Source organism: Siniperca chuatsi, linkage group LG23 (genome assembly GCF_020085105.1).
Source record: "Siniperca chuatsi isolate FFG_IHB_CAS linkage group LG23, ASM2008510v1, whole genome shotgun sequence".
In the NCBI taxonomy this organism is placed as follows: Eukaryota; Metazoa; Chordata; class Actinopteri; order Centrarchiformes; family Sinipercidae; genus Siniperca; species Siniperca chuatsi.
The window spans coordinates 1,464,404-1,488,166 of NC_058064.1; the positions used below are offsets into that span (position 1 = coordinate 1,464,404).

Sequence of the window (23,763 nt, forward strand, 5' to 3'; positions counted from 1 at the left end):
CCAGACGAGTGGAGAAAGAGCAGCGCGTTCACAGATACTCTGATATCTGTTCAACTCCAACTGAATGAGAGTTTAGAAAGCAGAACATTTGTAACGTAAACAAAGGAAAAAAGTTAGTGCTGTTTTGCTTCATGCACTTAACCTTTCTAACTCCTAAAATTCCTATTTAGTATGTTTAAAGATAATAAAAATAATAATAAAACTTTATTTATAGAGCACTTATCAAAACAAAGTACAAAGTGCATCACAACAAGAGAAATAATATATCACAGTCAATGAAAGAAATAAAATACATAAAATACACAAAAGCAATGAAATAAACAGCCACTTCAGGTAAATTCAGGATCTGCTTTCAGGTAAAAATGTGTTTTGAGACGAGACTTAAACGAAGACACTGACTCTAATTTTCTAATATGCCATCTCTAACTTTGCTGTAGTGCCACGAATGCCCTAATTTCCTAAAGCTGTGACTGAAGTTGAAGCAGTGAAAGCAGTTAAAGTGGTACGTGAAACAGAAGCATCGAAAGAAAATTAAGTGGGAGATGAAATTTAAGTACTGAAAGATTTGAGTCAGTTGAATCGAAAGTGCTGAAGGTAGTTAAAGAGTCACTAGTATAAGTACAAGCAAGGAAAGGAGCTGAAGTGAGTTTGGAGATTTTGGGGCACTATAAAGACTTATACAATCTACTAGATGGGAAATTTCAGTTCAACTGTTTTCAAACTTAAAGTAAAAACAGGACGAGCGGTCTGGGATATAATTTTGAGCTTTTTTGGAGTTTTTGAAACATTTTTGTTGGAGTAATAGTTGTAGCTGAAGTTGAAGCACTGAAAGGATTTGAAGTGGCAGTTGAAACGGAAGCACCAATGGAAATTTCAGCGGGAGATTAAATTTAACCCCTGGAAGATTTGTGTAAGTGTTATTTATGTGAAAGTGCTCAAAGGAGTTTGAACAGTCAGTTGAATAATAATGAAGACGCAAATAATAGCACACTAATGGTCAGGGTAAACAAGAATTGGCAGTAAATGTACTTACTGTAAGTACTGACGGTAAAAGTACTCAAAAGTTAAAGCTCAAGAGTATTAAATTATTGATGTGTTAATGTGTAAATAGTATTTTAATGTTGTATTTAGTCCAGGTGGCAGATCATCCTAGTTTAAACTACTACTATTTAAGTTGTCAGATAAATGTGGCTCGACTTGTTGTACTGTATGTTCGCACGGAGCTGTTGTATCTGTTTTTCAGTTTTAACGCTAAAGGAAAGAAGTAAAGGAGTTAAACGTTCTTCTGAAATATAATGTTTCCTCTGGAAAAAATCCCCAAGGTACCAGTGTCTCTGTACTCAGTTACTTCCGACCTCTTGATATCAGCCATGTCACATGGACCCTTTTTCCTTTTCCTATCAGCTGACACAGTGCAGCTGCTACTGAGCCATGCCAGCTCCTAGTGCTTCAGGAGAGATGACCGGCTCGCTGGCTCCAGCTGACTTGTCTATCTCAAGCACTTTAACGGGTGTGCTCCCAAAAGTTTCAATTAACATGTTCCCTCAGCCTGCAAACAGCTGTGGTGATCTGTGTGGAGAGGAGCAGGGGAGGATCTGCTATCTGTGAGCACCGAACCCTGCATGACGGACCGACTCCTGCTTCTCCGTCACGGAAATATGGAAGCTGATAAATGACAAAACTACTGAGGAAGCACAAAGAAAATCTGAGCGGTTAACAATCTATAAATTCTGTTGGTTTTAATTCTTGGCAGTTTGTCTCCCGCGCATGTAAACTCCAAGATGGAGAGTAGTAAACTGAAATGGATTTGACCTGGAAGTGAGGTTGTCATTAATTTGAGGTCTGGATTTTCAGCATTAACATTTTATCTGATTTTGTTCCTCTTTTTGTCAGAATTGATATCTTCAGGGGTAAAATTCAGGAGTTTTTATCACCAATTAAACCCATCAACCTCATTCGTATATCTCCTCCTTTACGAAAAGGCCTATTTTAGAAAAGTAAGTCTCCTTTTATACTTCATATATTTTATATCTACCCTGTTATTAAGACTGAATAGCCATTTCATTTTACTTAATTGTATACACGTCCATTTCTGTTTGGGAGGGGGGTTATTGGTTTATTTTGCACTAACCAGTCAGTAGCGAGTGACGTGTCCTTTCTACCTGTGTCAATTTCATTCGACAGACAAACTGCGGTAGCAGCTGTTAGGAGCTGTTAAATCAACATGATAAATTTGAAGTTAAGAGTTGTTATGTTTGTAAATCAACGAACAACAACCTGTACAGCTGGGTCGAACTCATTGACCCGTGGCCATTTTTCTGTAGCTATTTTTCGTGGACGTAGCTAGCTAGCTATGTGGGAAGATGACGTCCCCAGTTTTAATCGCACCTACAAAGCTCTGATTGGTTGATTGTTTCTCCAACTGACGGAAACAACCATCAATGAGCACAACACCAGACCTATTTGAATCACTAAATAAAAGTCAGATGTAGCAACCAAATGTTAACACCCCAACAACCACCCTAAACACCCTAGTAGCAACTAGGGTGCAACTAGCAACCAGTAGCAACTACCACGAACTCCTTAAAACAACCACCTGTTAATGCTTTAACAATAATCCAGAACTCACCCTCATAAACTAATTAATTTCCTAGCAATGATCTAGTAGAATCATAGCAACACTGTAGTAACCTTGTAGCAACACCCTAGCTTTGAAAATGCAAACAAGCATCGCCTACTTATTAAACACACTTACACAAGAAAATGTAGGCTTTTCTAGATTGTTTGCACTAACTCACGCAGTGGTTTAGTTGTTAGTAATCTTGCATTCTGGACAAATATCCATGAGCTTAAGACTGGAAAGACAAGGCAAGATACGTCTTTGAAGCTCAAGTACACAGTTGGTGGTGATTTGCACCACTTTGATGTGCACCAGCTTGGAGTCGGACAATATGCTGAAGTGAATCATCAGCTCTCAAAGGCGAGTTAACGCGTGTAGCTGCAGAAAATTGGGCATGCATCAGAAAGCTCATTCCCCGTCTTCATGGTGTCCAGTTGTCATCAGAGCGGCTCTGTGAGGATGAAAGGGGAGCAGCGAGTGGACGCTGATGAAAGCCACGGCGGCCTGCTTCTAATTTAACCCTGCCTGATATATGGAGGAAATGGCTCGTTAAGACGCCGCCCCTTACAACGTTATTAAAATTTCCTCACATAAATTTTGGCCAATCAGGTGGAACTACCTGCTCAAGGGTCAGTCTGTCACCCAAAGTCTTCCAGCGTGATCCACCAATGAAGACACTCTGTATGAAAGTCATTTGCCGTCTTGTAGCTTCATGCCGAATGGTTTTGGACACGTGTGCACTCCGACTCAGGCCGGATCTCCAACCATCTGTCATACAAGTTACACAGCACTCTCAAGGGTCGTGTTGATGCAGAGCAATATATAAAATCACTCCTCGGGTATTGAGTCTTTTATTTGTCAGGCAAGAAGAAGCACCTTTCAACCGATTACTCCACTTGGTGTTGGACAAGACAAATGTGTTGAAGAATTAGAGGCACTCTTTTTGTCTCTGTGGTGTTTTCTTTTGCACCCTGCGTACATTAGAGGCCCCTCTATGTCTGAAAATCCATACCTGAGGGGCTGTAATGGCGCGATATGTGCAATCAACTCCTCCCTTAGAGGCACTTGTGTGATGCTGTAGGTGACGGGGACGACACCGTTTGGCAGCCGGCCCGAATGTCATCCAAAAAAAAAAAAGAAAAGATAAGCACAGCAGTTCTTGTAAATGCTTAAATTTGTCAATGCAGTTCAGTCTCACAAAGACCTCCAATGAAATGGCTTCTCTGTCTGAGAGTCTGATCTTCTGTCAGCTCCTCCACCTGACTTTGACTTCTTTTTCTGGGAGTTTGGACAGTGGCTAGCTCAGTATGTATTGCTATTCTCTCACATTTTGGGAAATCCTCTTGTTAGCCGTCTTACCCTGAGTCAGATGAGATGGAGATAAAGATGGATGTCAGTTTGGTCTCTGTGTGTCTATCAGAGAGAGATGACATTACATTCAAGTCACAGACTCCAAGAATCTGTTTTTCTACAAGATAAATCCCATTTAGCAAAACTTAATGCTGGTTTAAAGTTATTTCCAGGATCCTCAAAGACTCTTTTAGCCATTTAGATTAAAAAAAAAATCTTCCATCAGCTGCCGTTTCACAAGTTGTGACAGAATCCCAATAATTCTGCATTTCTGAGGCCAATATCAATAATTGAGATTATTTGTCCGATATGTGTTTTCTGACATAAATACATAAAATTTTTGATAAGGAATCCTGAAATTTGGGTATTTGTGACAAAGATGTGTCCTAACTTGCAACTTTTCAAAGATCATCTGGGATTTATCTTTTAGAAAAACTGATGTTTGGCTCTCTGACTCGATGTAATAACAACACAAGCGGGAAAAACTGGGGCTAGTCCAGCATGAATGTAGCCTAGCTTAGCACAAAGACTGGAAGCAGGGGGAAACTGCTAGCCTAGTTTCATCAAGGAAGAAAAAAATACGGCTTCCAACCCCAAAGCTGATTGGTGTCTCAGGAGTCAGCTGGGTTTTGTTGACAGTAGAGTTGGAATAGAGCTCAAACCTGACAACTCAATAATGGACTGTAATGTATTAAGGGCTTTTTTTTAAATGGGTTTTGAGCACCTCTGAGTTTTCTGCTTTAGATTATGTTTTTAATTAAGGTGCAAATGACTACAAATTTACTTGAGGTTAAACCTAATGGTTAAATTCATTAATTTAATTAATAGTTAATGGATTCAAATATATTAAAAGTTTTTAATGGGGTTTCTGCATGGATAAAGGGGATTTTAAGATTAAAAAAAAAACAAACAAAAAGCATTAAAGTGATCCCTGAATATAAACATTCAGGCTCTTTTTAAGGTATAAATCAATGGATGGCTTTCATGCTACTGTCGGCTATATGATATTTCTCATCCCTTAAATGTCTTGTGCAGAAAACCCATTAGGAAATGCTGGCCATCCATTAGTCCATTAATTACCCTGTAAAAATCCCTTAATTACGTCATTATCAGTGGGTAAATTAATTGTATTTCAGTGATGAGGCTCCAATGCTAACTGCTGCTAAAACCACACGTCGTCCTCTTTACATTTCTGTTTCTTCACCTGTTCAACAAACAACATAAAACATGTACATCAGAGCGACTCTGGAAGGTGGATTTTTTTCCACTTTCAACAGAGCCAGCACACTTGTGATTTTCACGAGCTGTGTTCAGTCAGGCTGCATTTTGTTGACTTATTTAAACCAGTTAATATTTGAAGACCTTGTTTTTTTTTTTCATCTCCATCTTTGGTGCTGAGGGTTGTTTCTGCACTGCGCCTCCTCCTGCAGATACTTGATCGGTGTGATCAGTTTCTTTGGACTTTCTGTGGATGTAGGTTGACTTTTTTGTAGCTTTTTATCCTTTTTTTTTTTTTTGCCTGTTTATTGCGGGAGCGTTTGCTGCTCGTGGTAACGTCCACAGTAACATGCATCATTTCTTGGAAATTTCCAAAGAAAGAGCTGCTTCACGGCAGATGTTTTGCCCATGAAATGTTAAAAGCTTTCATGAATCTTGAAGCTGTGTTGCGTCGGTCAGTAGCGTGGTTTATTTCTTTGTAAGTAAATCCTCCTTTAATTCCAGGTGGCTTTAAAAAGGTCTTAGAGCATCATAAATGTGGCTCTCTGATACCTGCTCTTATCACGTTCTGTATTTTCCCCTTCATTCACTTTCTCCTCGGCTCTCTCCAGGAGGGACGAGTCTCTGCTCTCCAGACTGGAGAGGCTTTAAATGAGTGACCTTTGAGACAATCAGAGGTGCCCGGCTCGAACAAATGCTGAATGGCGAGCCGTGGCCCCTGGGTCCTGATGCAGGCGGCTGCTCGGGCTGCCTGTGGATTACATTGATCCCCTGAAACAATGAGGCCCCACCATGCTCATTGTTGAGGGGGACTTAATAAATAACAGCATGTGAATAAATGCAGAGGGCTTTCTGGAGAGTCGGGGTTTAATACTGTACTCTTCGGAGGCCTTGACTGAAATAATCTGCACAGTGACAAAAGAGTTTCCTCTTCTTTTGTCACTGAAACCCTCGCAGTGAATCTGGGTTACTTTGCTTCTCACACAGTCAGCAGGTTTACAGAGCGAAATCTAAATCTGAGCCATACTTATATAACCACTTCCTGATTCATGTCCACGTACCAGGACTGGTGTCCAATTCAGGCATATTTGAAAATCCATCATAAGGTTCAGATGAGGCATGTGTGACATTTGATTTTAAAGATGTCATAATAATTACTAAAATAAGAAGAAACTAGAGATATACAGTTATTAGGACTTGATATTCAAAAGTAAAAATAATCTGATGATGATATATCAGCCAATAGTTGCTTTGTAAACAATCACAGACCTCCATTGTTGTCCAAAAACTGTAGTTTATTCTGACTCACACACACCGTCCTGCTGCCCCAAACACTCACTACAGCACCGCATGTGGATTCATCCGCCGCTGAAAATAGTCCCCAACAAATGCACTATTTCCTCCTGTTAGTTTGATAAAAACTACAGCGAGCAGCTGTTCGAGGAAACTACTGAGCCTTGAGAATTAAAATGATCATTTTAGCTGCGTAACATCATGTCGGCCTGAATAAGCTGAGCCGCTTTTAGCAGCCGTTAGAGGGAAGGAAGGGAAGTAGAAAAAGTGATAAGAAAGCGACTGAAACCCTCCTCAACAAGCAGATTAGAGCAGATTTGGACACAAACCCCTGCACCCCCTGAAAACCCTCAACCCTTTCACAACCTAACACTTCCAGTCCACCTTAAAGCTGCAGTCTCCATCTTCTGTTTTAAGGAGGACGACCTGATTAGTAATGCAGCATCTCAGGCAGCAGCGGGGCCCTAAATGAATGCGTAAACCCCCTGCTTCCCCCTGTTTTCTTCACGTCTTCCCCTCACAGCACTCTGGGTGGATAATAGAGAGCTCTAATGGTGAGCTTTTTGTGGGGGCAGATGGGGGGATGGAGGCTTTTCCACTCAGGAAAAATAAAAGTAAAAATACAGCTGTGATCAGCTCGTTCGGTTCAATTCTCCACAGTCTCTTTTGTGGTGATTTTTGAAAACTTTTCTTGTGAAATTGTGAAAACAAATGAAGCTGCAGATGGGAATATTTTCATCTGTGGAGTTATTTTCTTCAAACATACATATACTCTACTTCTTCTTGGCATTTGATGTTGTTTATCAAAGCGCCTGCCTCTTTGCTGATGTATTTACAAGGTAATTACTGCAGCGAGCAAGGACACCCGGGTCTGAAAACGCCTTCAAACTGTAAGCCACGTCGCCCGCACACAAATCTTTATTACTTTTTTTTCAGCGGATGCACAAACTGTCTGCTTCTGCCAGAGAAAAAGAAATCCCTCTCCCCTCCCCACACTCACGGACCTCACTGTAGTCCACAGAAAAGCATAAAAAAAGGCAGCGGCGGGATGAGAAGGGGCAGTGGGATGGAATATAAAATATTTAGAGAGCCTCTTCTTCTCAGTAGTGCGAGGGTGAAGCAGAGGGGAAAGCGAGATGTACTTATCTCTGCTTTGGAAGATGTATTTTTCTTTTCCAGGCTGAAGAGGAGGAGGAGGAGGAGGAGGGTGGGTGGGGGAGGGGTCTGAGTGTGATGATGAGGCCAGTCTGGTGGGTAGGACTGTAGGACGGCAGCAGCAGCAGAGTGTCTGGCACCGTGTGGACGAAGACACTGAACTGAACTGCTGCCAGACTGATTCTGTCTCACATTCGAGCGTTAAATAAAGACGCGGTAGAGCTGCTTTTCCGTTTGCTCTTGTTGCAACACAAGCTGACAGGAACTGTGTGTTGCAGCAGAGGCCTGGACGGTCCTGAAAGGTGAACGTTTGAAAGTTAAATCTGTCGCGTTTATCACGTATATTCATATTTTACAAAGTAATTATCGATGATATTTTTTGGGGGAAATCTTGTGTTTTTGATGTTTGACCTCCCCAAGTATGTTGTAATCCCATCTGGGAAAGATTTAGCAAAAATATTAATTAACTAACTTCTCTCACTAAACATTAATGATAGCAGTAGCTGTAACTGTGAGAAAAACATTAGCAGCAGTAGTAACAGTAGTACTGGTTGCAGTAGAAGTAGTAATACAATAGTAATGATAATATACACTTTAAACAAGGTTACAAAATGCAGAAACAGCAGTATTAGTCGTAGAAGAAGCAGTAGTAATACTAACACCTGAAGTAACGGCAGCAGTAGTTGGAATAGTTGCAGTACTAGTAGTGTTAACAGTAGTAGTAGTGCTGCTGTAGTAGTTGTGGTAACAGCAGTAGTAATAGTAGTAATAGTATCAGTTGTAGTAGCTGCTGCAGTAGTAACAACAGTAGCAGTAGTAATAGTTGAACTACTAGTAACAGTAGTAACACTAATAGTAGAAATACTTGCAGTAATAGTAACCGTAGTAGGAATAGTTATAGTATCAGAGGTGGTAGTTGTAGTTCTAGTAGCAGTTGTAGTAACTGTAGTGATTGTAACAGTACTGTAGTAGTGTTAGAAGTACTTGCAGTAGTGATTGTCAGCAGAATCAGTCTGCTCACTGTTTTCTGTCACACAGTGAGTTTTATTCTCACTTTGTTTCAAAACAAACTTTATTATTTCCTTTGCACAAGTTGATTTACAGTCACAGAGGTTGGTGTGAGTGCCATCAGCACCATCAGCACCATCAGCACCATCAGTGATGGTAACTGGAGTTTTAGGAGAAAGCTGTCGTCTGTGTTTTTCTGTCAGTGTGAGAACAGCAGTGAAGTGTGCTCTGTGTACAAACACTGAGAACGCCTGCAGTTACATGAATACACTGAGTCAACATGGCTGCCTGTCTCCTGTCTGTCTCTCTGTCTCCTGTCTGTCTCTCTGTCTCCTGTCTGTCTCTCTGTCTCCTGTCTGTCTCTCTGTTTCCTGTCTGTCTCTCTCTCTAGCTCTGTTTCCTGTCTGTCTCTCTGTCTCCTGTCTGTCTCTCTAGCTCTGTTTCCTGTCTTTCTCTCTGTTTCCTGTCTGTCTCTCTAACACTGTTTCCTGTCTGTCTCTCTGTTTCCTGTCTCTCTAGCACTGTTTCCTGTCTGTCTCTCTAGCTCTGTTTCCTGTCTGTCTCTCTAGCTCTGTTTCCTGTCTTTCTCTCTGTTTCCTGTCTGTCTCTCTAGCACTGTTTCCTGTCTGTCTCCTGTCTGTCTCTCTAACACGGTTTCCTGTCTGTCTCTCTGTGTCTCCCCTGCAGAAGCTGGCAGTCAGAAGTTGTCCTGTAGGGACGACTAAGCCGCTGTCTCTCATCAAGCCTCCCAGCCAGGGCATCGCCATCTCCGTGGTGCCGGCCAAGGCTCCCGTTTCCATGGTGACCGCACACATTAACGGACAGAAGGCGGCGAGCTCGGAGCCGCTGCAGACGTCCCCCATCAACCTCCAGACGGGCGGCAGGGTGGCGGCCGCCGGAGTCCACCCGTTCAGCAGCAGGAGAGCCGGAGAGCTGCCTCCCTCTCAGGTAAAACCACCGACAGCTCGACACCTGGAGCACCTGCGCGGGGGGAGGGGGGGAGGGGCCAACCAACCCCTGTGCAGGTGAGACCAGAGCGCTGCAGCTCCTGCCGTGAAGGAGGATAAACTTCTGTGCAGCTTCTTGGTTATTAACGAGCTTCCAAACCATCTTCTACATGTGTAAAATGGAAAAGAGGCAGAAAGTAATCTACGTGCTCAGCTCTGACTGGGCAGCTATTCTCTCCTGTTGCCTCTAAGCCAACAGCTCACTTCCTGAGCGATGTGTTTCCACGCGTCGTTTTTTTCTTCTTCCGGTCCCGGCAGCTCGTTGCACTTCCGTCGTAGTAATTTGGGAAGCCTCTGACCACAGTGATGAGCTTTTCTTCCGTTTTGTTTGAAGTTATTTGACGTAGTTGAGCGCAGCAGAAAACAACTGTCTGCAAAAAAGCTTCCCCACATCACGCCTTGTGGCTGAGTCAGCATGTTTTTTTTAAGGTTCAGTTCACAGTAAACGGCATCTACAGTGTGAATGCAGTTTAATTTAGTGTTGGGAGGGACGTGGCTGATGGAGGCAGAGAAGCAGCACTGCTGAAAAAATCTGAAGGTTTGAGTGTGTGCAGTTTTTATTTCCACCTACTGGTGCAAAAATGTTTTTTTTTTTTTTAAAGACATGTAAAACACATATTAACGTTGGGGGGAAAAAGCAAAATTTAGTTGGATTCTTTTGTGTCAGAGATGTTGTATTTTTCCTCTGAGTGTCTGTTAGGATTCAGGCCACAGCGTCTCCTCCACACTCAGTATTCAGCACCATCACCTCCATCAGCACACAGCCGGGGATCAGAGCTTCACGCTCAACACTGGCAGCCTCCACACATTACTGTAATTGCACGGCCCCATAGAGAGAGGAGGGCCGAGCCTTGGGGCCCCCAGGCTCCTGCTTTATAAATCCTCTGTCCATCCAGCAGATCTGACTCTCCGTCCATCAACGTGTCTTATTCAAGATGGAACATGTCTGTTATCATGAAACCTTAAAATAGACACGAAGACAGAAAAGAGTTCGTTTCTCTTTAAGTATTTTGCACTGTGAGCATGACTAATGAGGTTTCGACCAAAAAAATCTTAGTTGGAGATGTCATCAGTCACAGTGTGCGGCTTCTTAATTCCTGCTTGAAACAGTTCAGATTCAAACACTGAGTTTAGGATGATAAGACAAGAACTCTCAGGGTTTTATCAACACTCCTTTTAGGTAACGTGCAAAAAAGGACATTTAAATTTAAGATATGGACTTATATCACTTACAGATACTGTATATCTTTAAAATGGCTGCAGGTAACCATTATTTTCTTCCATTATTGACTATTTTTTCGATTAATTGTTTATTCCCAGAGTCCAAGGTGACGTCTTCAAATGCCTTGTTTTGTTCGACCAACAGCGTTAAACCCGCAGGAATTCAGCTTACTGAGATAGCAAACAAAGAAAAGCTGAAAATCTTTTGAGACATTTGAGAAGCTGAAACCAGAGAATGATTGACGTTTTTGCTTAATATATATGTATAATATATAAAACGGAAGTTGAAGAGAATACTACGACACAGGTTGGTGTATTTAAATAGTTAATGAGGTTCAGGGAGTTCAGGAGTTTTGGCGAGTCACATCAGGATCCTGTCACTCCTCAGAGGTCTCTGATTGGCTGATTCCTCGTGGGTGTAGCATTGCTTTGTGAGTCTCGTCCTCTGGTTGGGATGCAGAGCAGGTCTGAGGCTCCGACACAAAACGCAGACGTTTGCTGCGATAAAGCTGCTGTGTTTCATCAATGTGTCACTTTGGAGAAGCCCAGACTCCCCCCCCCTCCTCCTCCCATCCTCGGTCGTCATCCGGACTGAATCCCTCTCTGTCCTCACCCTCTCTCACCCTCCCTGTCGGGCTGTCGGACGGTGGAGGTGAGCGGGTCAGGCAGCAGGATCGTCTCCCGCCTCTTTATGGCTGTATTGTTAGAGGGAGTGGGCGCTCTTCACCCAGCTGGCTGCCCGCGTGCACGAGGCAATAAACAGAAAAAACCCTCGCAGGCCTCCACGCTTTTCTTACCTCCATCAATCAAGAGTCATAAAGGCTCGGCCAATCAGAGGCCGTCCTGGCTGGTGTGTAGACTGAGCAGAGGAGGTGGAGGGCGGCGGGTGGGGGTAGGCACAGGTCCCTCAGACCACCTGGCCACTAATTTGGAGATCAATAATGAGGTGTAATGGGATTGCCGCTCTGCATGAGTGCACACATTATAGCTGCATTGTTTCAGCTCTTCAGTGAACTCTGAGAGCCTCTACAAACACACACACACGGTTTCTGCTGCTGGGCCAATGCTGTGATCTGGTTTTATAAATTTAAATTACAGACTTTTTTCCAAACTTCTCTGATACTTATTTGTCTTTTCTTTTTTTTTTTTTTAATCTCTGGCAAATGGGCGAGCTGTCAGTCCTGTTTGTTAACTGAATTTCCCCCAAAAATGTGACAAATTTTAGTGGAATTTGGTTGAAAATTGGTCCATAAGTCAAGCAGTGATTCGATTTTTAATTTTTTTTCCCCCAGTATATTTGTTATTGAAAGAGAATTAAGATCGTAAAGAGCACCTCCCGAAATAACTTTTTTCACTGCAAAATTGTGAATTTATACAGATACAATAAAAGTTGCTATGAGCTCAGAGTTTTGCAGTTCTTTAGCTAAATTATTTTTAAAAAATCAAGGGCTTCTTGTGAACTCAACCTGACATCTTTCATTGACTAATCCTGTTCCCAATGTACAGGATCAGGAAAAAGGCCCCAAACAGGGGTTTATTCATTACCTCTGCCTAAAGAATAGAAAACAACGTTCACATTGTCGGATATATAATTATAGAGGTTATATTAAAAAAACAAAACAAAATGATAAAACAGAGGTTCAAGTCTTTTTTTCAAATGTTCTACAGGATTTTACGGAAGGTATCATTTAAACCAAATTAAAAAGAAACCTCTATATATTTTTGAAAATGGATCTAATAAATCTGTAGAAACACTCCTGAGCATCTCCTGAGTTTGGAGATATAATAACGGTTTATTTTGAGAGACTGAGCACCTTAAAAACATTGATGGGAGGAGATGTTTGTTGTTAAATCCATAACCAGTGATTGGATTTGCAGTTCTTTTTAGCGCCCGTTAGCTTGAAGCAGAGGAACAAAGAGGCAGAATCTGTTTAAAGGTCTGCTGCTTTAACGCTGATCTGCCTCTTTCACGGCTCTCCACCTTCCAAAAACATCTTTATCCTCTTTAAACAGCAGCCAAGGTCATCTCTGCCATCCGCCTCCAGGTCTCGCCAGAGCCGGAGGAAGGTAGATGCCCCCTTCGAGGGTCCGCTTTCCCACTCAGAGCCGTGAATGACGAACAGTGAGATAAAACACATTCAGTCCAGAACATCATGTGGTGTGAACCTCAGAGCTGAATTTCAGCTCTAGTTCTGCCACTGGAGTGTTTTCATTTGGGGACATTTTCCTCCACCATACAGAACGGACGATATGTAACGAAATCAGGATGTTAATGTCCTTCTATAAAAAAGGGTCCGGGAATTTCTAAAAGTCAGTTTTTACTAGAGACGGTTCCAGGAATCCTTGGATAGGTTCTAAAGGTGATGGAGGAGGTTCTAGGGGTCCTTCTAGATGTTTCAGGTCATGAAAAAGATTTCAGTGGTCCTGGACAAAGTTCCAGGGGTTCCAAGGAGGTTCTAAAGGTTCTTCATACTGAGCAGGTTCTGTTTATTATGGAGGATGTATGAGATCCTGGAGAAAGTTCCTCTGGTCCTTGAGGAGGTTCTCCAGGTCCTTCTGAATTTTTGACGTGTTTCAGCAAGTTCTAGTGGTCCTGGAGGTTATTCCAGGAGTAATGGAGGGAGATTCTAGGGGGTCCTTGAGCAACTTTCACGGGTTATAGAGGAGGTTCTAGCAGTCCTGGAGAAAGTTCCAGTGGTCCTTGAGGAGGTTCTAGGGGTCATCTTGGATATTTCAGCATCATATTGCTGGGGGTCATGATAGAGATTCAAGGGGTCCTGGGAAAAGTGGTCAAGTAGGAGGTTATAAGGGTCTGCATGATTCAGGAGTCGGTGGTCAAGGTCTTGGAGGTTACTCCAGGGGTCATGGAAGAGGTTCTTGGGATCCGATTTATAAGGAGGAGGATCTAAGGGACCTGGAGAAAGATCCAGTGGTTCTTAATGAGGTCAGGAGTCGTTGAGTAGGTTCCAGTGCTAATGGAGGAGGTTCTGGGGATCTATGAGGGACCATGTTGGAAATAAGGGTTTTACACTTTACATGTCATCCCTTATCGTTTGTCGTCTACATCCATAAATAAAAATCAATCAATCAAGGTTTTCCCGGGGAGGGTTTTAGAGGAGGGTCTGGGAACCTTGAAAAAGGTTTTCGTGGTCCTTGGGGAGGTTCCAGGGTTCATGAAAGCAGTTCTAGCGGTCCTGGAGAATGCTGTAATCCTTATCCTTGAGGAGGATCTAGGTGTCATTTGTAAGGATTAGGAGTCCTTGAGCAACTTCATGGACTCATTAAAGAGATTCCAGGGGTCCTGGAGAACATTCCAGGTGTTGTGGAGGAGGTTGTAGAGGTACGTGAGGAAAATTGTCAGATTCGATGAATGAGACGAGGAACAGCGTTACCATGGTAACTGCATTGTAGTCCTGCTGGTCCGAGGTCAGTGGAGCAGGCAGCAGTGACGCTCCGTCTCATGGACACCAGCAGCTGATTGATTTATTAGTTTATTAAACATGATCTCTGCCAGTTTTCAGCTTCTCGCTGGACTTTAATGTTCTCTCTTCCCAGCTGCTTTTGTTTCCTAATAACGTCGCGTTTGGAATCAGTTAATATGTAACTGCTAATTTGTACTAAAACATAGTGAGAAAATGTATTTAAATGTTTTGAGATTCCAAGAATTAGCCGAAAGATGTCAGGTTGAGTTTATAAGAAGCTGTAACGAACGGCATAACTCTGAACTCATAACGACTTCTTCTAGTTCATGTAATCAGAAGGCTTTTAATGACTGTACTGTTCTCCACTTTCACTGTAATTAGCACATAATCATACAGTACTGTAGGTGTATATGTACTATAAACTGCTTTCAAAGAAATTATTAGAACAAAGGCACCCTGAAACATATTTTATTTCATTTTTTTCTTATGTTTTATTTTGATGTCAGCATCTTATACAGTGCAGCACAATTTTAAAACATTTTCACATTTTAACATGGCAGTTTTCATCTGCCTTCATATTTTCCCAGCTATACGTGTATTTAAAAACATGTATTTTCAGTGTCAATAATTACAAAATGTAAGTAAATATATCATAGGAGTTAAATAACTTTATTGCATTAACATTGTCGTTACTGGACTCCACCTGTTTATAGATGTAGATTTATGTAATTTGCTCCATCTTACAAAGTTCCCATACTTTTTAAACCCGTGTAGTATGATGAAGGATCAGAGCTAATTGTAATCCACTTAATGAAAGACCTGACAGGATGTAAACTGGCTCGCTGGCGTTGTGTACACAGCCCGAGTCTCCTCACAGCAGCTCCTCGTTATCGTGCAGAGTTCATCTCCCTGCTCGGAGCATGAATGAAATGAGAAGCTTCTTCATGGTGAAGGTGGAGAGAGGTGAGAGCTGACGTGGCCTCGGGCGGCGCCCTCTGCTGGCAGCTGCAGGAACAGCAGCTTCACATATTCCTGCTCAGTGTGAAGTGACGTCTGCAGAGCTCTCTGATCTGCACTCTGTAAACACAGGCACAATGTGCAGTCTGCAATCCAATATGTGCCAGATATCTATCTATCTATCTATCTATCTATCTATCTATCTATCTATCTATCTATCTATCTATCTATCTATCTATCTATCTATCTATCTATCTATCTATCTATCTATCTATCTATCTATCTATCTATCTATCTATCTATCTATCTAGAGAGAGAGAGATCTATCTATCTATCTATCTATCTATCTATCTATCTATCTAGAGATCTATCTATCTATCTAGAGAGAGAGAGAGAGAGAGAGAGAGGAGAAAAGAGAAAGAGATAATAGTCTGGGTTTATAAGATAATAGTCTGGGTTTATAAGACGGTGTGGTCCCTCATTCGTCCAGGAGCGTTCTATCGTAGAAAAGGTTTCAGTCGTAGTCGTCTGGACGCTGTTTTCAGAATCAAGACGTTTCGGCTCCCATCCGGAAGTCATTCTCAATTGTGAAAATGGTCTGAGAACTCAGAAATTTAAGCTACTCTGTGTTACATAAGCCCCGCCCTCAGGAAGGAGTCTACCTGAGTGTCTGTTGATTACCCTGCCTAGTTTCACCTGAAACTGACCTAATAGTTTCCATGATGGCCCAGTAATCAGTAATCAGGCCTGTTGTTTTCTGGCTGCACCTCCCTCATCACTGTTAAGTACCTGATTAGCATGTGATTGGCTTGACCACGGTGTTAATACACTGTGGTAAACGGTTGGCAAGTTGAATCTCAGACCACCATTTCTGTTCAAAGAGGGGTTTTCTTTTTTCACAAAAATGGCTTCTTTGACTCCTCTTTCAAACCAACTCTTCTCTCTACTTCGAATCTTCACCTCGCTGTCTTCAAATGTGCGGTTTGTAGCTTTTAGATGCAAATGCACGGCGCTCTGTAATCCTGAGTTAGCGTGTCGTCTGTGCTGATAAAGTCTTTTGTGAAGCGGCTGTTTAGTCTCACCTATGTACCGTTCTTTTTACATGGGTTTAAAGTTAGAAAAAGAGAATGTTTTTTATTCATTCCAACAAATGGGTTAGGGTTGAATAACTACATTTTCTGTAAAACAGTAGGAAAACATTAAATGATCCAAAGTAGAAACGTTTTAATTGTTAACTTTGACGAGCTTGAACGTGAGTTGAATACTTCGTCTCGCCTCTGAGTTCTTCACTCTGCTGCTGAGTTCACGTTTCAGGAGGAGACGATGGTGAAGAAGAAACTTCCTCACAGATCAAACGTGTCGTCGTGTTTTGTCCTCGACTGCTGCGCGTGCACTTCCTCCTCCTCCTCCTCTTCCTCTTCCTCCTGCTGTGATGACAGGGCGAATGATGGCAAACTCAGAGCCTCAGCCCACCTTCAGCTGACGAGTTTATACCCACTTTTCTCTATAATCCCTCCGTCTCCTCCGTCACCACCTTGACTGGCTGATTCCTCTTATCCTCTCAGAAGTCAACTGACATGTTTTCTACGATTTTGTTATTTTTTTTTTTTCAGTAAACAACCACTTTTTGAGAATACTGTGGCACTGGAAGCTCAGTAGATTAAAAATTAAAGTCCCCTTTCTCAGTGTGATGATACAGTTAACTGGAAACTACATTGGATGAATTAGTAGCTTTAATGCTGCTAAAGGTTCTGTTTCCTCAGCTTATTGTCACTTTAATCTTGTTTCGGAGGTTATTTTTAGACGTCCGGCAGTCTGATACCGTTCACTTTTCTTTCCTTCCACTGGAAATAATAGAAAGCATCGTAGTGCTATTTGTTTTTTAAAACAAAGAGGGAAATTCTCCTGTTCTATGTCAATTTCATCTCTGTGTCCGGTACAGACGTAGTTCATAAAACTGCTGCATTAAAGCTTCCAGACATCAGCGGCTTTACTGAAAGCAAAATCTGAAACTGACCTGTAGAAAACCTGGGAGACCTGACCCCCAAAGGCACAGTCAGACCCAGTCCAGGAAAATCATACCAGATCCAAAATCCTTGATTTGATGATTGTGAAGTCGGCTTGGGTTCACTCGGATATTTCACATGCTGGTACACCAAGACCCTACCAGACCTGATTAGACTGAATCTAATTTGTACCCAACCCAACCTGTGTCCCAGGTCTGGTCTTGGTTACCTGGAACCAAGTGGACCCATGAAGATCTCCACTGAGAGGCGCTTCAGTCGCTGACTGAGGAAGAACACCTGCACCATGACTGTTATTACATTTGTATTGAATTTAATGGACTAGCCCTCCACCTGTCGGAAAGAAAGTCAGGTTTCTTTGTTACTTTACGTCCGCCTTACGTTCTTTCTTCCATCCATCCGTTTTCCACCGTTTATATGGGTCCAGGTCACAGTGGTATCAGGCTAAGCAAGGTAGCCCAGATGTCCCTCTACGTCCTCCTTTGGATCATGACATCATCCCAGGTTGGATGGGATATGTAATCCCTCCATCGTGTTCTGGCCGGGGGTCTCGGCGTCCAGGAGGCGTCCTGATCAGACCGCCTTCTGGATGTCTAAACTCCCCAGTCCATCTGTGAAGCTGAGTCCAGACACCCTGCAAAGGAATCCTCAGTCTTCTGGTCCAAACTCAGCACCATAGTTGGAAAGCAGATCGACCTTCGACCTCCAGCGTCCACATTTCTGCTGAGCTGGCACCAAACCGCCTGTCTGTCCATCTTGCCCTCACTCTTGAACAACTCCCCAAAATACCTAAAACCTTAATCACTTGGGGCAACAATTCACTCCCAGTCGGCCATTTCTTTTCCATCTTAGAAGTCGCTGAGAAGCTCCGACCACCAGGTGAGTTCGAACTGTGAAATGGACCATGATACAGAATCGGGGCTGTGTTTAGCTTTAGCTTAGCTTCACACTGGAAGCAGGAGGAAACCGCTAGCCTAGCTCCATCGAAAGAGAAACAATACACCTTCCGACATCTCCTTCCCGGAGGAGTCCGGGGGGAAATACGTGTTCCCATATGTTTTCACTCACATTTGTGTTTAAATCCACGTTAAAGTGACAGACTGACCCCCCCCCGGTTTTTCACAGCATGTTTGTGAGACTTGGGGGAGGATGGAGGAGGAGGATTGTCAGTGTTTGCTGCAGAGCTGTCATCTGTCTCACCAGTGGTATTGACTTTGGTATTTGGAGAAAAAGAAAAAGAAATTCATTAAAAAGAAACAGGAAATCATTGGTCCAAGGTTGTGTTCGCTGCTGAGGAGGAAGAGGAGGAGGAGGAGGAGGCCCCCTAAAGAGAAGGTGCTTAGGTTTGGAGAAAAGAGGAAGCAATTACGAAAATGAAAGCCCTTGCACTGCAAGAATTTTCATCTCGGCAGTTGCCATGGGAACAGGCCTCGGCCGCCTCCTCCCCCCTCCTCGCCGAGCCGCTCTGCAGCACAATACAATGGAAGGAAGGGATTTTCACAGAAGAAAGGAGGGGAGGGGGGAGGAGGAGGGAGAGGAGGAGGAGAAAACTTCTGATTTCTTTTCTGTCTGAGACGAGCAGCTGACAGGAAGTACAGAGGAGATTCTAAACATCGACGGTTCGTTTAGCCGTCCGGGTTTAGTTCAGATCGACAGGAAGTATCAGCCAATCACAGATCCGTTATCAAAGATCACACAGTGATGTGGTTTTACAAGACATCACCGTTTTTCAACCTGACGTTTCTAGAGATCACCGTCACTACGCATTTTTAAGACTGATGATACTGAGCGTCCTGTTTTAATAACTAATGTAGACGGATAAAGTTGTTATGAGCAGGTATATTATATTTGAACTCACCTCAACTTTGTTCACATTGCACGTGAAGCACAACAGTTGATCCAAAGTGTGTCTCGGCGCAGAGAGCCGCAGAACAAAAGAAAGCAGAAGAGAAGGAAAAATGAAGTACAAATAAAAATCCCAGGCTCTTGGCGACTCGCACAGAAAATAAACTCCTGCAGAGAGACAGGAAGCCGCTCGAGGCTTCAGAGGAAATACAGCAGCAGGTAAAAGGCCGAAGAGTAAAAGAGTGCTTTGAGTCGACTTTTGACAGCATCCGTATGAGAATATGATGCAGGAGGAAATGCCAAAGTTTTACCTGTCGCCATAGCACTTAGTCCTCCAATTCAATTCAGCACAACTTTATTTATCCCTGCAGCTCACCATCCAGGCCCCAAAATACACCAACTATAAATAAAAAAACAGTTAACCTCTAAGCTAAAAACAATCACACGATATTAGCTTAAAAACAATATGTGGAATTGGTAATAAAGACGCAAATAAACAAATATAAGCATCCAAAAACACACACAAAATAATCTCACTGGTTTAACCAATGAGTGAATTTATTTCCAGTGAAACCTTTTCCTCTGATCGCAGTCGGATTAGTATTTTCATCACTTTCTCTGCTGTCGTTTGTCCTCTACACTTCACCGTAGTTTATGTGTTGGTCAGCCATTAACATCAGCGCCGGTGTGACCTTGAGTCAGCTGATCTACAGCCTGAACCTCAGCACAGGAAATATCACCGTGTAGTAAACATCCAGTCTGAGCACAGAAACCTTTATGAGGACCTGCAGGTCAAACAGAAAACACACAACAGTTCGTCCCGAAAAACAAGCTGCTCGTTAGTTCGGCTGCTTTTCTTTTTAACGCCGGGCAACAGCTGTAGAGAAGGAAAAGGCCGGACAATGTTCTCTGACTAACGAGAGGTTTGGAAACTCTGAAAAACACTCGAGGTTTAATGAAGATTAAGTTTAATGAGAGCAGTCTGAGGTTAAACCACACACTCTGTGCACGAAGGTGAATTAAAGCTGCGTTAATGTCATCAGGGTTCATGCGTGTGAGCCAGCTGACGGTGATTTAAAGCAGGAAGACGAATGAAAGGTGGAGACTCTCATTACAGCCGGCCGTTCGCAGGAATGAAACCGTTATTGTTGGAGGTGAATCGCTGGTTCTTCGTCTCTCTGCTCCAGTCAGTTCATCAGTGAGAGGAAAACCCCTTCAATCTCAATGAGCCCCATATTCAAGCTTCGGGATTTATTTTACTGTGACCAAGAAAAGTTCTGCCGCAGGTTATTCACTTCGTTCTCACTCTGGGTTTAAGTGTCACTTTCTTTGAATACGACAGATTTTGCACTAAAATGAAGAAAATAACACTCGAATGTTGAAAAAGCTTCATTTGTTTTGAAACACTGTATTTCTTCTTCATCTCTGCTGATGAAACTGTCTCTTCTCCACCTTCCTACGTGATAAATGTGGATTTCCCAGCATGCAGCAGGAGTCAGGCGCACGGTGTGTGGTGTAGCAGGTGCGCCCCTTGTGGCCAGTAGTGGTTACTACAATAACAGCTGAAATTAAAAATACTGAGTGACTTTCTGCCCTGATGGTTTCCTGTTTGCTCTGGCTCCACTGGTTTGACTGGTTTGTGATTTTTCCGATGACTGTCACAGGAAATACGTGTTTCAGCAATAAAGCCGAAAAATAAAACAAAACAAAAACATAAAAAAACAAGAACGTAGCTAGCGGAGTTTGAAGGAGCTACACGCCGCAGCATTTCATACCTTTATATGGTCTTCAGTCTCCCACTTAAGACTATAACTGAAATCCAGACTACACACTGAGTCTGAAGTATATTGAAATCAGTCAGTATGAAGACTGAAAGACTCTTCTGATGGACGCTGTCGTCCCACAATGCATTGCACAAAAGAAATGGCTGCGGGTTATGGTGAGACAGCTACAGAGAGATGTATTTGGACAAGTTTAATTGGCAGTGGCAGTGTTTGACATGGAGTTGAAACAGTTAAGTTGGTTAATCGGTTACCCGATCAGCAGAAAGTATTTTGGTTATCTGTTAATCGTGGAAGTCATTTTTCTTTGCCCCGCATTGTAGTAAACTGAATATCTTTGGGTTTTTGCCATTTTTCACAGAGCAATGAATCTATAAACCGAGAGAAGAGTTGGTAGAGTAATTGATTGAAAGACTTGTTAGTGCATGTGTTGTGTAATTTCCTGTTAGTATGAAATGGTATAGCGTGATGGTTTCTCGTCTGAATGTGTTTCCTGGTGTAAGTGTTGTGTTTGTGTGCGTTTCAGATGCTGGGAACTCTCACTGCTGTGCCCATCAAGGTGCCTCAAGTCAGCTCCCTGCACCGGCTGGCAGGACAAGCAGCCACTGTGCTACCTCAGGTAACACTCTGAGGTCTTATTTCACTTCAGGAATACAGGAGTCAAGCACTTACAGAGGCTGTTACATTCTCTGACATACATTTTCCACCTCCCGTGTAGCTCCGGGAGGCTGTAATGTTTATTTTTAATGTTATTCTTTGGTCTTTACCGATAGTGAAGTTTGTCCTGATGGTGGCGCCAGAGGAAAGGTCATGTCGTTACCTAAATCAATCTGTACGGTGGCCATTTTAGGACATCTCAGACTCAGTGTATCAGGCTAAACTCTACACGGTCAGACTTACTTAAATCTGCCAACATGTGGACTGTGATTTTAGTAATTTATCGTCTACACATTTAGATTTTTGTAATAACGGTGGCTCCAAATATTTTCCTAGCTTTTATTTTGAAAGTGGAGACTAACAGGATAGTACGTCACTTCCGGGTCAACTTTGAGAGATTACACTCTGCTGTCAGTGTGAGTTTGTGCCGTCAAAAGTGAGACTGAGCAGCTTTTGATAATTACGCGAGAGAGAAGCCCGATGACTTGTTCAAATGTAGTCACACACACTTCCTGCTTCAGGATTAAAATGCCTGTTACTGACTCACGATTGTGCACAAATCAAATTCTTCCGTTCGTCTGTCACTTTTTACCTCCATTAATAGATGTTAACCTGCTAATAAAAAATGAGCTTCACAGGTAAAGACACTAAATTCAGATTTTAATAATCATGTAAACAGACTCAAACATGAAAAAAACACCAGTTTGGGCCTTTAGAGAAGTTGATGTGTGTCTGCAGCGTCGGCAGACGTCCAGCAGGTGGCAGCACAAACCACATCAAACAGCAGAGATGGCTCCAAAATGTGTCAGTGACAAATATTCTCTGTAATGACTCGGCTCAGAGGACTCTTCATGTTTCCCCCCCTCCTCCTGACTCTCTGTCCTCTGGTTGGACGACAGGACACACATCAGTAACCACGAGTGTCTGCTTCAGAGCAGTCCCAATAGACGGATGGTTGAGGCTCGTACCACAAAAACTGCAACGTCCTCAGTTTGAATCCAGCCGGGGGGGGTCTTTGTTTCTCTCGCTCCTCGTTTCCCGTCTGCCTCGACATCGACTGTCCGAAAGAGATGAAAATATCCCAGAAATAATCTTTACAAAACAAACAGAAACATGTAGGAGCTGAGAGCTGGATGGTCTCTGATTCCCCTTCAGCCGTACACGTTATTACTGTTACTGTCATCATGTAGCGTGCTAACATGCTAAACGCCAGCATTCAGGAGTGACATGGATGTTACTCAAGTGTAAAACATGTGACATCACTTCCAGCATAAAGCTCTGCTAACATCATGTTGGAGGGTTTATTTTGACCTTTGAAACAGCAGGTGACAAAATCATCTCACAACGAGCTAATGCTCTCGGTAGCATTGATATTTATTCATAGCTCTGTTACTGCTGTGCAATATCCACCGTCTCATAATCATCTTAATAAGCTGCACTTAACTTGACAGCACTCATTATTGCACTATTACTACATCGTATTATACTGTACACACGTATCAACCTCTAAATCCACTTGGTACTTAATTTATCTGACCTGTATTATATTTTTTGCTTAGTGCTTCTGTTCCTGTGTGCACTGACGTGACAGCGAGCTGCTGTAACAAGAGTTTCCCCTCGGGGATCAATAAAGTCTTTCTGATTCAGTGCACATCTAGCCAACAAAGTTCAGCATAGAGAGAAAGCAGAGCCTTGTGAAACTGACCCCAGGTCTGTAACGAGCGCTGCAGCCTCCGGGGGGCGACAGTGTGGCAGCAGACTCGTGTTCAGGTGGTTTAACAGCTGTCTTCCTTGTCGTCTTCCTTCAGGTCAGGCCAAAGACCCAGATCCCCGACAGCCTCCCCCACAGTCCCTGTCAGGAGCTGCAGCCCGTCAGCCTGCAGAGGGCCACAGCCGTGGTCAGTCCTAAGAGCCAGGGCCCCACCCTGCCCACCGCCAACAGCACCTTCAGCCCCGACCACCAGCCCAACGGCCAGAGCGACCCCTCGCCGCCCCCAGCCCCGCCCCACGGCCCGTCCGGGGGCCCCGACTCCAGTGCCCCCCCCCAGCATGCCTCCGCGGGACCCGGCGTGGCGTACGCCATCATCGCCGCCTCCCCCGCCACCGGCAACGGGGTGTCCGCCGTCAGCGAGGCCGTCAAGGTGCAGCCACTGTTCTTCAGCGCTGACGACACCAGCTCATATTATATTTACATTACTGCAGTTA

General features: G+C 43.2%; 1 protein-coding gene across 10 annotated transcripts in view; it reads left to right on the top strand.

Moving 5' to 3' along the window:
- Positions 1-23,763, top strand: part of phf21b (PHD finger protein 21B) — a 105,392-nt gene that overhangs the window by 71,125 nt on the left and 10,504 nt on the right. For 9 of the 10 annotated variants that reach the window (XM_044186047.1, XM_044186051.1, XM_044186052.1 and 6 more), the window contains 3 exons: positions 9,332-9,592; positions 21,428-21,520; positions 23,367-23,699. In XM_044186047.1, coding sequence (XP_044041982.1) covers positions 9,332-9,592; positions 21,428-21,520; positions 23,367-23,699 — 687 coding nt within the window. Of the gene's footprint in view, positions 1-7,783; positions 7,939-9,331; positions 9,593-21,427; positions 21,521-23,366; positions 23,700-23,763 lie in introns of those variants that run through there. The other variant, XM_044186055.1, reaches the window with a different exon arrangement.